The sequence below is a fragment of the Bos mutus genome, chromosome 21 (assembly GCF_027580195.1).
Source record: "Bos mutus isolate GX-2022 chromosome 21, NWIPB_WYAK_1.1, whole genome shotgun sequence".
Classification (NCBI taxonomy): domain Eukaryota; kingdom Metazoa; phylum Chordata; class Mammalia; order Artiodactyla; family Bovidae; genus Bos; species Bos mutus.
The window spans coordinates 314996-330162 of NC_091637.1; the positions used below are offsets into that span (position 1 = coordinate 314996).

Consider the following 15167-nt stretch of genomic DNA (forward strand, 5'->3'; position numbering starts at 1 on the left):
CCACCAGAAGGACAAGGTGGCTGACTGGCTGGCTGGCTGGCAGTGGGGACGATTCCCGTAGCAGCACCACATCCCTGGAATGTTTTTCATAAATCATGACCCCCACAGACACGACCGCCAGAAACATCATGATTCCACATTTCTTCGGGCCTGAAGATCTGAGGGTGAGCAAACATCACTCGACTTGTCTGACTGTATCACTGTCACACATCCCTTCAAGGAGCGGAACCTCAGAAAACTCGAGAAGATGGCCAGGCAAGCTGCCTCAGCAGAGCCCACACAGCATGCTCCCATCTCTCTGAGAGAACGGGCTCCACAGATGTCACCAGACTCGTCTGAGGGAATCAGAAGGAAATTTCAGCATTCAACAGGCAGGTGGAGGCGGGGATGAACTGGGAGACTGGGGTTGACATATATACAGTACTGATACTACACATAAAGTCAATGAGTAAGGACCTAGTGTACAGCACAGGGAAGTCTACTCAGTGCTCTGTGGTGAAGTAAATGGGCAGGAAATCTAAAAGAGAGGCAGATAGATAGACAGATAGATAGATAGATGATTGATTCACTTTGCTGTACAGCAGAAATTGACATAGCAGTGTAAAGCCACTATACACCAATTAATGAATGAATGGATGAATGAATTTTTACAAAAGGAGCACAATGGGCCCCCTAGAACTTGTGGAAAGGAGGAGTCCACACCCAGGGTGCAGCACAGCGCCAGGGCTGCCCTCATGTCGGTCCACTGCCAACGGACTGCCTGGACCAGGCCTCTTCTACCCCAGAGACCTCAACGCAGAGGTGAGGAGGCAGCCAGTTGTGGTCTCTCCAGTGCTCTGCTCTTACTCACGCAGCCATCCCAAGGCTGAGATCACCGGGAGAAGAAGGGACCCACAGTCCACCTCAGGCAGACAGGACCGCCATCACTCACTTCGCGGATGTCCCACTGCAGTTTCGTGTTCATGTCCTTGGACTTGAGGAGGTTCTTCCTGGCCGTGTCCAGGTCTTCCTCCAGATCTGTAACGTGGAAAGAGAGGGCTGCCAGGCACTCCTTCAACTGGCTCTCCTCCTGTGACTGCTTTTCTATGACTTCCTGAGTGCGATCTCCTTAGTCAGGTCTTACTCGTGGCTTAGAGAGCCGTAGGAGGGTCTCTAAGGGGGAAAGGAAGCCTTAGCCTTGTTTTGACAGGGAAGGAACACAGCACTTCCAGGCAATCGGTGAGGTCAAAACAAGGCACTAAGTGTACAAATCCAGGATGGATGGGTGGCTGGTACCTTCTCGTCCAGGGCCTTGTGGTGCTCAAACAGCAATTTCAGTGCCCTGAGCACCTCCACCTCACTGGTCATGTTAGCTGGGGACTGTGCCTGCCACTTGCCCACTGTAATCCAGAGGGATGGAACGTACCGGGAAACCAGTAACCCCAGGTGTTCCAACAGCAGCTGCAGGGCAGGGCCAAAGGGGCACTTTCAACCTCATGCTTGACTTCAGGGCCGATAACTCCTTTCAGCCTCACGCTACAGCTGGAAACATGCTAAGGCACGTTGGAATCCTGCCAGTTCAGTCTAAAGTTAAGAGTGGACTTCCCCAGGGGCCCAGTAGTTAAGACTCCACCCTTCTGCAGGGGTCATGGGTTTTAATCCCTGATTGGGGAACTAAGATCCCACACAAAGTGTAGCGTGGACAAAAATGTAAGTTGAGAACTCCCCTCTCAAAGGTACTAAAATTACATTAGCTCTCATCATAAATTTGGAGTAAGGTATGAGAACCCCGAACTGATCCACCCTGGTCTGCTCAGTGGGAAGATGTGAAAAATGACTTGAAAATCAGACAGAGTTTAAAGACAGCAACACGGAGGCTAGCGGTGACCCACGTGGGGCAAATGTCAACACATGAGAATCCCCCTACTGACCCTGGTGTTGCTTCTTTCTGCTTTCAGTTCAGCAATTTCCTCTTCTCTTTTAAGAAGCTGCTCCCTGCATATTTTGAGTTCTACACTAGGAGTTGGAAACTCCTAGAAAACAGTTAAAGGGGAAACTAAATGCAAATATAAATTAAAAAGAGAGAGAGACTGTGAAGACTGACCCTGTCAAGTCTCTCCAGGCTTCACACAAAGGATCTCCTTGCCCTTCCAGAGAAGAGGGGGTCCACTGACCCCAAGACCACATAGACCACCACAACTCAGACTGGCCTTTGGCCTCCACCTCGACCTGGCAGGCACGTGGCAGGGGAGAACCCAGAATCCAAGCCTGCCTTCTCAAGTCCCAGGGACGTCTGAGAAGCTTTCCAAAACATAAACCTAACAACAAAGTGGATAAAGAGATTCTTAAATGACACACAGACCAATGACCTAGAGCCACTGGGGAGAGTGAAGAATAAAGGGAAGGTCTACAAGGCCACCAAGATTTGGAGTGTTCCTCTGGGACAAAGGTGGATGGCACCCCAAGGCCATCTGTTAGCCTGACTCCACTGAAGCCACCCAGTCATTCAGTCAACTGGTTAAAATGTTAAATTTATGTTATATGTATTTTACCACAATTTACATGCATGCAGGGCCGTCCACGTGGTGAACTTGCTCAAGCTGAACCACACGGAGTCTTTTGTTCTTCTATTTTTCTTTGCAGAAATAGAAAGATCCTGGACTACATATCCCCTACTACATACTGAGTGTCCAGCACCCAGAACAGTGCCCAGCACTTGTAAGAGGCATGTAGTAGACATGTGAAGCTATGAGGGTGTATGTCATACACGTAAGCAGTAGGTACCCGTCATTAAAATACTGGACACATTGGTCCGTGGTTTGTAAGATGGGAGACATTAACGGGCTTAGCCTTTCTGCTTCAAGGACTGACTCTCTAGCTCGATCCTCATGCCCCAGAGACTCTTCCAGCCAGTGTATTCTTTCCTTGGAAGAAGGGAGACGTTAAGGGGCTTAGCCTTTCTGCTTCAAGGACTGACTTGATAGCTCAGTCCACATGCCCCCGTGACTCCTCCAGCCAGTGTTTCCCTTCTTGTGGGGCCCCCGCCCATCCTCTATGCAGCACCTGCACAACCTCTTACAAGGTAAACTGCTGGGGTCGATCCTGCCCACTAAGGCCAAAATGCCCTGGCCAGCAGGGCCCACAACTATGCTAACAAAATGAAACACAACCCCAACGCTTCACTGGGTGAGGGCCAATCCGACGGGCGTAGTCCCTGGCTGCTCTCACCTTGTTGAAGTCTTTTAATGGACTGGAACCTGGTGGTCTAGAGTCGATGATGAGAAGGTAAAGGAGAGAAAAAGGCTGATATTCCTTGATTTATGCAGAAAGCCAATAAAGCCCCCGACATGGGACTTGCTCTGTTCACGGAGGCCTCAGGTGCCCTCTCGATGGAGTGAAGACGGAGAGCACCTTCTCGAGAGGGTCTTAGAAGCCCGGGTAGGAAAGTGAACTCAGAGAGCCTCTGCGCTCCAAGAGATCACCCTGAAAGAGAGAGAGAGAGAGAGAGAGAGAGAGAGAGAGAGAGAGAGAAATACATGGGGACCAGAGCTCTGATGGAGCAAAGGTGTTTTAATCAACATGGTGTGGAAATATATACTGTCTTACAAGGTAGTTATTCTCAGCAAAGATAAAGATTAAAATTCCAGACTTACAAAACATAGGTGATCCATATTAAAGGGAAAGAGAGTTGTATACGATCACTTTTACCATATGGTTCACAGGAAGGAAGAGGGTACTTATCACTGTATAGAAAAACTAATGAAGGAAATGCCTGGATTCTTCAGCCCGTGGGAGAGGCTTGCCTCTCCTCTTCAGGAATTAATAAGGAGCAGAGAATTCCTGACAGATCCAAAACAGCACACAGGAAGCCTCTTGTTAAATGCTTCCTGACAATTCCCTCTATTTTATTATATTTGTAAAAAAAAGGTCTTGACCAAATGAATTTGGTTAGTATTAACCAACCTTATAGAAAGGTGACGGTAAACAACAAATAAAATTATCAAGACAATCACCAAAGCTACAGTTCCAGACCCGATACTGTGGGTAATACTTTGAAACCATCCTCGTGGGTCTAGCCCAGGTAATTTGTTCAGCTAAAGTTTCCAAATTAGGGGAAGAGGGCAGATTTTTAGAAAAAAGTTTTAAAGATTTTCTTTTATAGTAGTTGTACATTCAGAGAGGCATTATCACGTATATTTATTAAATGAAATTTGATTTGTTCCCAGTTGTAGGCACTGTGATTGACGTGAACAGGAATAACACAAAAAGCTTAAAGAAATAGAGGTGTTAATACAAGTATATAGTTTGCAATTAATACAAGTTACAGAATGTAAAAGTCTTATTAAATTGTAAATTTTCTATGGCTATAACAAAAGGAAGTGGGACACAGGCCTGTATAAAATATGACTGACTGTAGCGAAAGAAATAGTTATTGTGACGACTGGTCCCTATGAAATGTCCGGTCCAAGTTCCAAGTTGTTCTGTGCTCTGATGCTTGCAGCAAGTTTCCAAATGGCCCATTGTTCAGGCCCACTCTGTTTATGGAGGACGATCTTAGGAGGAGGTGGGGCTAATCCATGGTCAAGTCACTCAAGAAGTCGTTTGTCATAGTAATGTTCCATCATAGTGTCAGTGACCTTCCATATCACACACAGTGTTGTTAATATCATCTGAGCAGTCAGATAACCACATACCATGGGGTCCCCAAGCAACAATTGTATGATTAGCCACAAACATTGATTTTCTTGATTGGTTTGACATTTGTCCCAAGGAATGGGAGTATAAGTAAAGTTTTTATAAGTAAACCCTTTGCATAAAGTTCTTTGTTCTTTCCCTAACTCTTTCCCGAAAGTTTCAGTAGTATAAACATGGTTTACAGACAACGAAAGGGCAGTAAATAATCCAAGCAGTGTCTGAAAGTCTTCTTTTGGAGGTAGGATGAAAGCCCAAATTTGTCAGCCCAAATTTGTCGGCTGACGTTTATGCACAATTTTGCTGGGCCCGTGCACAAGGGAAGGACTTCATAGCCTAAAGAAATATTAATTAGTTTTCTTTCCTGCCCAGGGTATGAAGGCCCTTTCATGTACTAGGGAGAAAGCATATGTATAGAGTCATTAGTTGAAATGATTGGTCCTCTCTCCGTCCATTCGACCACCTGCAATAGAGGGGGGTTGGGTGTTAGTCTGAGCTTGAGCAGGGGGAGGTACAGGCCAAAAGACTGAGCATTGCCGGGAGAATGTACTCAGGACTCGGAGGCAACCCCTGTTGAGAGACCAAATTTTCAGCTTGATTAGTAGGGCTTTTATTTGTCTCCAAGTGAGGAGATCATCGGGGTGATGCCGTCGAAGGCGGTGCTTTCTGGAGATCTTTGGAGCAGACATGGCCCGTATTGGAATTTCTTCTTCCTGGGGTTCTTATTTCATCTCCATTTTGAATGCCGGGGGCCCCCTTGGGTTGAATCTTAAGAAGAGGTTAAAAAATTTAAAACAAATAAAGCTGTAGTAACAATAGTTATAGGTTTAGAAAATATGTTAGAAGCTAGTAAAGTCTGCTTTAGATAAGGAAGACAGTAGTGTACCTGTGTATTCCCCTTTTTAATTTTTTTTATTTGTAACTTTAGTGTGTGATGTGTTTATTTTGACTATGTCTTGTGTCTGTGGATTATAAGGAATACCTGTAATATGTATTTATTGATAGGTATTACAATTTTATGAGGATCGGAGCCAATTAGAGTTTTAGTCCTAATTCTTCCATTGATAACGATTAGAGCAATTAAATCAAGGTTGGGTGTAAGTGACTTTATTTCCATAAAACGGATATAGATCCATTTTACTGGGTCTTCTTGTTGGGCAATAAGTCCTGTGGGAGAATGAGAGGGGAGTATAAACAATTCTAGAGGTAAATCTATTTTGATGCGAGTAAGAAATTGTTTTTCTAATTTATTTTGCACCAAACAGAGTTCTTCTCGTGCCTCTTGAGAAAGTGAACGAGGGCTATTTAAATCAGGATCTCCTTTTAAAGTACTAAATAGACTATTCAGTTGATAATTAGCAATGCCTAAAGAAGGTCTAATCCAATTAATATCCCCTAAGAGCTTTTGAAAATCATTTACGGTTGATAATTTATCAGCACGGATCTGAGTTAGTTGGGGAGTAATGCGTTGCCTATTAACAACGAACCCCAAGTAATAGTAAGGTGTAGAGGTTTGAATTTTTTCAGGGGCAATGATTCATCTAGAGTTTTTAAAGCATAGTTGAGCTATATCAAACATGTGTTCAGTGTTTAAGATAGATGGAGCCGAAAACAATATATCATCCATATACTGAATAACAAGAAAGTTAGGAAATTGCTTTCTCACAGGCTCAAGGGTTTTGGCTACGTAGTACTGACACATGGTGGGAGAATTCATCATCTCTTGTGGCAGTACAATCTATTGGTACCGTTTATGAGGTCTAATATGATTAGGATAAGAGAGAGAGAAAGCGAATCTCTATTGGTCTAAAGGGTGTAAAGGTTTATTAAAAAAGCAATCTTGTCCTGGTTGCAATGCACCCATAGGTTTCACAGATGCACTAACTTTTCTAAGGTCTGTTAGGAGACGCCATTTGTTTTTTTTTTTTTTTTTTTATGACAAAGATAGCAGAGTTCCAAGGAGAACAAGACTCTTCAATATGTTTTAATTCTAGTTGTGCATCTATAAGTTCCTTAGCTGCCTGTAATTTCTCTTTCGTGAGGGGCCACTGCTCTGTCCAAATAGGCTCGTCATTCTTCCAAGTTATTTTAATAATTGTATTGTTTGTTAAATGAGGAGGGGCCCCCAGGGAAAATGTGGAATGTATATCTGAGTATGTCATATCTTATATCTTTTTATTAAAAGCATATATCTCACTTTTCCTTAGCAACTATGAAGTGTCTTGTACATTAGCATTTTATAGATTGGTGAATATATTTATTATATAATATAAATATATATTTATATTTATATATATCAATATATTATACATTATAAAATATATTTATTAATAGTTTAAAATCTCTTTAGTCTTTCTGTAAGAAAAACTTTTTTTTGTAAGAGGAATTTAATGTTTAGTAATTAATGTTTTAAAATCTTATTTTATTTGGAAATGACCTAGCTATTTAATAAACTTTTTTTATTATTTAGTTTAGTAGAACTCTAGAAATTTAAGTTATTCCAATCCTAAGAGACTATTTTAGATTATAATAACAGATTACAATAATAGATTATTCTATTAAAAATATAATAACTTTTAATAGTTTATCCAAAAGTTTTATCTCATATATATATATATATATATATATATATATATATAAAGAGTTACCTTTTTTTTGACAAATTTAGTTTACCTTAAACCTAGGCATAATAAAAGTATTATATAATGTTGATGATTTAAGACATGTCTTAATTAGATTAGCAAACAATTATATTTAAATTATACTCATATGTAAATAATTATATATATTTAATATTTTTCAGTTCATGTGAATTTGAATTTAAATAGAGCTCATTAACTTCATAGTATCTAAAACCAAAGCTGGTATATCGATGGCAGCACTGCCAGATGTTGAGGGTTTCAGGTAAAAGATGGAATTTGTCTCAGGTTTTTGCTGAAGGGGACCTGGGGGGTCCCTGCTTGCAGTTTTCTGGAATAGGTTTCCTTTCAATGTCAGATTTAGACTTACAATCTTTTGCCCAATGCATTCCTCTACTGTAGCGAGGGCAGATTTTTGGAGGTCTTTTATCTTTATATATTTTTTTTTTTTTTTTTTAAGCTTTCTTAGGGCTGTCCCTTTTCAAATGGTTCTTATTTCCACATGTAAAGCATCCTTTATTTCCCTTTCTTAAGGCAGCAGCTATTGTTTCAGCTACCATTTGCATCTTTTGAGTTTCTAATCCTAGATTGCGACAAGCCTTCAAATAATCAATAGTCCCTTTCTCACGAATTGGAGCCATAGCTTTTTGACATCCCTGATTTGCATTATCACATAATGCAGGTAATTTGCAAGTAATTAAAGGTGTTTTAATCAACATGGTGTGGGCATATATACTGTCTTACAAGGTAGTTATTCTCAGCAAAGATAAAGATTAAAATTCCAGACTTACAAAACATAGGCAATCCATATTAAAGAGAGAGAGAGTTGTAAAGCAAATAATTTCTCTAGTTGCCTTTTGGCTTCTCCAAATACACTACGGGAAATAGCAGTTTCTAATCTAGCTAAAAAATCAGCATGCATTTCGTTAGATCCCTGAACTTTAAATAAGTGATGAATTAAAGTAGAAAAGTGATGGGGCTTTCCAGCCTTTTTACCCATGTCTTAGTACTTACCGGCCTCAATAGGCCCTGGGGTCACTCCGTCCAAGAATCTGCCTACGTGCACCAAGTCCCTGTTCTGGGTGCCACTTGTTGAGGTCCTTTAATGGACCGGAACTTGGTGGTCCGGAGTTGACGACAAGAAGGTAAGGGACAGAAAGAGGCTGATATTCCTTGGCTTATGCAGAAAGCCAATAAAGCCCCCGACACAGGGCTTGCTCTGTTCACAGAGGCCTCAGGTGCCCTCTCAATGGAGTGAACATGCAAAGTGCCTTCTCGAGAGGGTCTTAGAAGCCCAGGCAGGAAAGTGAATTCAGAGAGCCTCTGCAGAGCTCCAAGGGATCAGCCTGAAAAAGAGAGAGAGAGAGAGAGAGAGAAAGACACGGGGACCAGAGCTCTGATGGAACAAAGGTGTTTTAATCAACATGGTGTGGAAATATATACTGTCTTACAAGGTAGTTATTCTCAGCAAAGATAAAGATTAAAATTCCAGACTTACAAAACATAGGCGAACCATATTAAAGAGAGAGAGAGTTGTAAACAGTCACTTTTACCGTATGGTTCACAAGAAGGAAGAGGGTACTTATCACTATATAGAAAAATTAATGAAGGAAATGCCTGGATTCTTCGGCCAGCAGGAGAGGCTTGCCTCTCCTCTTAATTCCTGAGTATTCAGGAATTAATAAGGAGCAGAGAATTCCTGACAGATCCAAAACAGCACACAGGAAGCCTCCTGTTAAATGCATCCTGACATCACCTCAGGCCACTCTCCTTACAGGACTTGGGCCGAGGCCAAGTTCTTCCTTGTCTTGGCCTTTGCCTTGGGGTTGCAGCACTGAAAAAGCGCCCACAGCCGGGCCCTTCTGCAACCCATCCTCGCGGATGGGGGCAGCCCCCCACTCGGGGGCAACTGCTGTTTCACGGTAGGATACCTCCGCTCCTGAGCTATAACCACCAATCTCACACTACAACCACTGCTATTCACACTATGACCACCGCTCTCACACACACTGCTCTCACACACACCACTCCCACACTATGACCACTGCTCTCACACTATGACCAATAGCACCACTGTCTCAAGGAGAAATGGCACGAAGGCTCTGCCTCCAGCACGTCTCCCAGGAGCCCAGAACCGGAACCCACTCAGTCACAAGGGGCTCTGTCGTAACAGGGGGGCTGGGCTCAGGCCCACCGTCAAGGGTACAGAGAGGGGGGACGGGCTGCCAAAAAGATGACAGGTGAGTGTGGGGTGCGGGAGAAGGAAGGCCGTGCCCATGGCTCAGGCCCCCTGTCAAACATGACCCTGCAAGGTACTGGGTCACAGTCGAACCGACCAGTATAAACTCTTTCAGAAACCACCACCCCTGGGAATGAGCACGTCTTCTAAGTGGGCTTCTGCACCCCTTTAAGCCCCAAACAAGCCTCCAGTGAGGCTACTGAAAGGGCACCCATGAACTCAAGGGCGTCCCCAGAATCCACCCGGCTGAGGAGGACTCACCACGCTAGCTGCCCCTCACTCTCACCCTGAGCTCAGTCCTCCCTGACTGACTCCCCTCACTCAAGCTCAGCAAGGGCTTGACCAACCTCGCTCCAGGTACTTAAAATGAACCCACAGTGGGTACAGGGGTTCATTCAACCTGCTGTGAACTCATCCTTTTAACTTCAACCCTGGGCTGTCAGATGACTCTGCTCCGTGGGGGCTGCAAGGTGGAGGTTCAGGGATGTCCCTGCCTCGAGCCGTGACAGCCAGTGCCTCGCAGACGCCACCAGGTGCTGCCCCACCCTCCGCCCCCGAGTCTCCCACCCCTCTCCTGGCCCCACTCCCACCCTTGCGGCTCTCCACTTGCCAGGGCACAGGCCACTTGCTCCTGGCTCAGCCTGGACCTCTGCTGTCACTTGAGGGCCTCAGTCCCCAGGGTGCTTGGGGTCCTATATCCACCCATCTCACCAATTACACACTCTGGGAGAGACAGAGTACAGTTTGGGGTCCTGCCCACAGTTCACCCTGAACACGTTCTCTTTTTTTGGCTTTATCTACTGGAGTTCTCTGAGATGTGTTTTTAAAACCTCAACTGTTGCTTTCAAAAAGACTGTAAAATCACTGTGCTCAACTTTAAGAATAAAATCTTCATTTTCCACCTTAAAGTAAAACTGGAGGGAAAACTAAAAGCAGTCATTTTTTCAAACTGAAAAAGAAAACCCACATGTGACCATGTCACAGAATACAGGTCACGTAACCCCTCCCTCCTCAGCCTTGGCCTCCACCACCAGCAGCCCGTCGTCGCAAGGCCTGCCCTGGGCCGGCAGGGGCAAGGGAAGAGGGGAGACCGGCTCCTCTGTCTCCAGGCCACGTCGGCTGCTTGCTCCACCTCCTTCCCAAGTTCACGTGGCACTGAAACAGCCTGGGCAAGCTGGGGATTCTGACCAGAAACACAACCGTGGGTACTAAGCAAGGACACCTGGTTCTTGTTTTCCCCAGTATCAAAGTTGATCAATACAAGTACTGTGACTGTTGCATGTGGCTTCAGATGACAGACTACACCCAGGGTGTCCCCACATCCAGTGACAGATGCAAGCAGCTTGTAGGTCAGCCTACCGAGAACTAGAAAAGCTAAATACAGTTTAAAAAGAGGTCCTTAGGCAGCCACAATCCAAGATTTCAAACAAAAGGGAAGCCCAGTGAGGGAACTGAAGACTGAGAGGCCCGCTCCTTCCCTTGGGCCATCTGAACAAAGCCGACTCTGCGAAGAAAAGGCAGGGAAAAAGTCAAGCAGAGGGGACTGGATAACACAGCTCTGGATGGTTCCTTGGGCTGGGAAGACAAAAATTTGTGTGCAGGCCTAGAGAATCAGTTCGGATATCAGAAAATGTACCCAACACTCTGCCCGAACTGGTTGAGCACTATCTGTCACCTCGTGGTGCTCAGGAGACAGATGGTGGGCTTCAGGACCTGCTGAGAAGAGGGCGGCCCTGGGAGGCAGCCCAGGCTTCCAGATGGAGACGCTGGAAAGCTCCTCCCTGGGCTCGGGGGGAAAGGTGGGTGAAGGCTGCTGAAACTGAGCTTACAAGGAACCCCCAGCCTCAAGTCCCTCAGGCCCTGAGTGAACAGACAGCTCTGTCCCCACTGGAGGTCTGTGTCAGAGGAGACTCTGGAGAAGACAGCATCACTCAGAACCTCTAGGGTTTTCCAAACATAATGTCCAACATGCAATCAAAAAAGCAAAAGAGGGTGTAACAACAAACAGGACAAAAAAAAAAAAAAAAAAACTGAACCAGATCCAGAGGTATCAGATGTATATCAGCATATCAGAGGTATGCTAGAGGTATTAGATGCAAATGTCACCTGTTGAAAAATATACTTGACAAAAGGAAAACTTTCTGAGAATCAAAACTGACTCTCGAACTTTACAATAACAGTGACTGAATTTAAGAACTCAGTCTCTGGCCTTAACATCAAATTGGACATAGCTGAAGAGATGATCAGTGAACTGAAGGATGGGTCAGGTAAAAATATATATAAGAGAGAAAAAAAGGATAGAATATATTGAAGGAGCCCCATGTTAAACTACGTTGTTAAAAAGTATAAATGGGGACCCTCATGGTGGAGAAAAGAGAAAGGGGAATAAGAAATGCCTCCAGGGGTTGAAACGAAAGAGCCTCTTGATGAAAGTGAAAGAGGAGAGTAAAAAAGCTGGCAAAACTCAACATTCCAAAAAATGAAGATCATGGCATCCGGCCCCAGCACTACGTGGCAAATAAATGGGGCAACAATGGAAACAGTGACAGACTTTATTTTTTGGGCTCCATAATTACTGTAGACAGTGAAATTAGAAGATGCTTGCTCCTTGGAAGGAAAGCTATGCCAAACCTAGACAGCATATTAAAAAGCAGAGACATTATTTTGCCGACAAAGGTCATTTAGTCAAAGCTATGGTTTTTCCAGTAGTCATGTATGGATGTGAGAGTTGCCCCATGAAGAAGGCTGAACGCCAAAGAATCGATGCTTCTGAACTGGGGAGTTGGAGAAGACTCTTGAGAGACCTGTGGACTGCCAGGAGATCCAACAAGTCACTCCTAAAGCAAATCAGACCTGAACATTCACTGCAAAGAGTGATGCCGAAGCTCCAATATTTTGGCCACCTGCTGCGAAGGACTGACTCATTGGAAAAGAACCTGATGCTGGGGAAGACTGAAGGCAGGAGGAGAAGGGGACGACAGAGGATGAGATGGTTGGATGGCATCAATGACTCGATGGTCATGAGCCTGAGCGAGCTCGGGGAGTTGGTGATGGACAGAGAAGCCTGGTGTGCTGCAGTCCATGGGGTCGCAACGGGGCAGATACGGAGCGACTGAACTGGCTGACAGGGACAGTGGCAAGAGTTGGTTCAAGAATCAGACCACTGACTCAAAAATGAAACCACACATTGGTTTCAGCAGCTCTGCAGGTGCCTAAGGCAAGAACAGCATGTTCAAGCGCTCAGAGGAAAAAGGTGTGGCTTTTAGTGGCACAGCAACACTGAGAGCTGACTTTCCAAGAACAAGGAAGTCAGAAGATAATGGACTGGCATCTGTAAAATGCTGAAAAACAAATAACCACCAACCTGGAATTCTATACTCAACAAAAATACTCTTCGAATGTGAAAGCAAAATAGAGACTTTGAGGGCAAAGGGAAATGAGACAATTCATCACCCACACACATGAACTAAAAAAATATTCAGGCAGTGCTTTGGGAAAAAGAAAAGTAGTCTATGACGGAAATATAAAAAACAAGTAGAGACCAACAACGAGGTAACTGTGAGGGTAAATATTAACTCTACAAAACAATGATGTTAACGCCAAATATATATCTAACAGTTCAAAGTGTAACAGTGACAAGGAGGAAACAGTCGAGTCAGGGAGGCAGTAAAGTACTAAGTTAGGCTTGAGTGTAAAACACACGCTGTGTCTGCAAATATGCACCTAACAACCTGACAGAGGAGCACAGAACTAGAGAAACACTTCAAACTTCTAAAAGAAGGCAAGAGCAAAGAACACAGACTAGGTGGGACAAACAGAAAACACACAGCAACATGGTGTCTACACACTGAATATCAACATTATAAACACAGCAAACACTCTCATTAAAAGATAAAGTGTCATACTGATTCCAATGAAAACTGTACACTATTCACAGAGCTACATGTTAAGATGGAATATCTTTTAGACAGGTGAAACTAAAAGATACCCAGGCCAACAAGGACAGAAAACTGATGTGGCAACATCACTGTCAAATAGTCTCTAAAGAAAGAAGCATTTCTAGTGATAAAAAGGAGCATCTCATACTGACACAAGTTCAGTCTAGCAAGAAGATGAGGATTCTAAATTTGAATGTACCTAATAACATAACCTCAAAATATCAATACATAAAAACTGACAGAAATAGAAAAGGAGTAACAGCCGAGTTCATAATCCCAGTGGGAGATATTAAAGACACCTCTCTCGTGGAACTGGGCCCCCTGGTATGTAGTCACCTGCAGCCATGAAGTACCTGAAATATGGCTGGCTCTACAATGAGATGCGCTGCAAGCCTAAAACACATACTGGATTTTAAAGACTGAGCATGAAAAAAAGAATGTGAACTATTTCATTAGGTTTTATCATGTTGATTACACACTGAAATGATATTTTATGTGTGCTAAAATAAAATATATTACAGGTAATTTCACCTACTTCTGCTTTTACTCAATGTGGCTACTGGAATCGGAATTACATGAGTGACAAGCCTGATCTGACTGATACACATGGAACATTGCATCCCACTGATACATATTATTTTCAAGAGCCAAAGGAACATATAACAAAAAGAATATATATTGGGCCATTAGGAAAGCACAAATTATTTCAAAGGACTGAAATAATGCAGGGTATACTTAGCGATTGCAATGGGCTGATGGTTTATGGGCCCTCAAACTTCATCCGGCAGGTGGTGATGATCCAAGGAGGCAGGCACTCTGGGAGGGGTCAGGCCAGGAGGGAATGGGCTCCTGTGCTGCGAGAACAGGGAGAAGCAGCAGGCAGTCTAGGAACCAGGAAACAGGCCTCACCAGACGAGGCACCTGCTGGTGATCTTGGGACTCCCCAGCCTCCAGGCCTACAAGAAACAACTTTCTGTTGTTTATCAGCTAGTCTACGGGATTTATAACAGTAGCCCCAAAAGCCTACAACAGGGCTCTTCATGGAATTAAGCTAGAAATCAAACAAGGGTCACTAGAAAAACCTCCCCAAACATTCGGAAGTTAAATGACATACTGCTTGAAGAATTTCCTGATTAATAATTTTAAAAAACACAATGAAAATTAGAAAATACTTTTCCATAAAAGATAATGAAAATCTGGCTTATTCAAACCTGTGGGATGCAGCGAACTATGTTTAGAGGGTAACTTAAAGCCTTAAACACGTACACTGGAAAAGAAGGAAGGCTAAAAATCAATTAAGCCTCCCTCCCAAGAAACCAGAAAAAACACCATAGCGAATGAAACACAAGGCAGATGGAAAAAAAAAAAAAAAAAAGAAAGAGCAGAAAACAAGGAAACAGAAAGCAAATATGAAGTTTCTTTAAAAAGAAAGCCAAAAGTTGGCACTTTGAAAGGAATGATAAAAACTGATAAACCCCTAGAAAGACTTATTAAGAAAAAGAGACAAAGCACAAATCACCAGCATCGAGGGTTTTTAAAAGGGGAGACAACACATCTTGCAGATAAGAAAGATATTATGAACCACAGTTCACTTACTAACTGGAGAGTCTGCTCATCTCAATAAATTCCTAGCAGGGGGAAATGTTTTACTGAAATAGACCCACGAAGACATACAATATG

General features: G+C 43.6%; 1 protein-coding gene across 15 annotated transcripts in view; it reads right to left on the reverse strand.

The window, feature by feature from the left end:
* Positions 1 to 15167, reverse strand: part of LOC102280620 (liprin-alpha-1-like) — a 36434-nt gene that overhangs the window by 17741 nt on the left and 3526 nt on the right. For 7 of the 15 annotated variants that reach the window (XR_011461567.1, XR_011461566.1, XR_011461565.1 and 4 more), the window contains exon 2: positions 932 to 1017. The exons of 2 other annotated variants lie outside the window; for them this stretch is intronic. Coding sequence is in view for 6 of the 13 variants with exons in the window: in XM_070357987.1 (XP_070214088.1) it covers positions 932 to 1017 (86 nt within the window). In the remaining 7 variants the exon portion in view is untranslated. Of the gene's footprint in view, positions 1 to 931; positions 1018 to 3207; positions 3463 to 8324; positions 8657 to 15167 lie in introns of all 15 variants that reach the window. 6 more of the 15 variants (XR_011461569.1, XR_011461568.1, XM_070357991.1 and 3 more) reach the window with 2 other exon arrangements.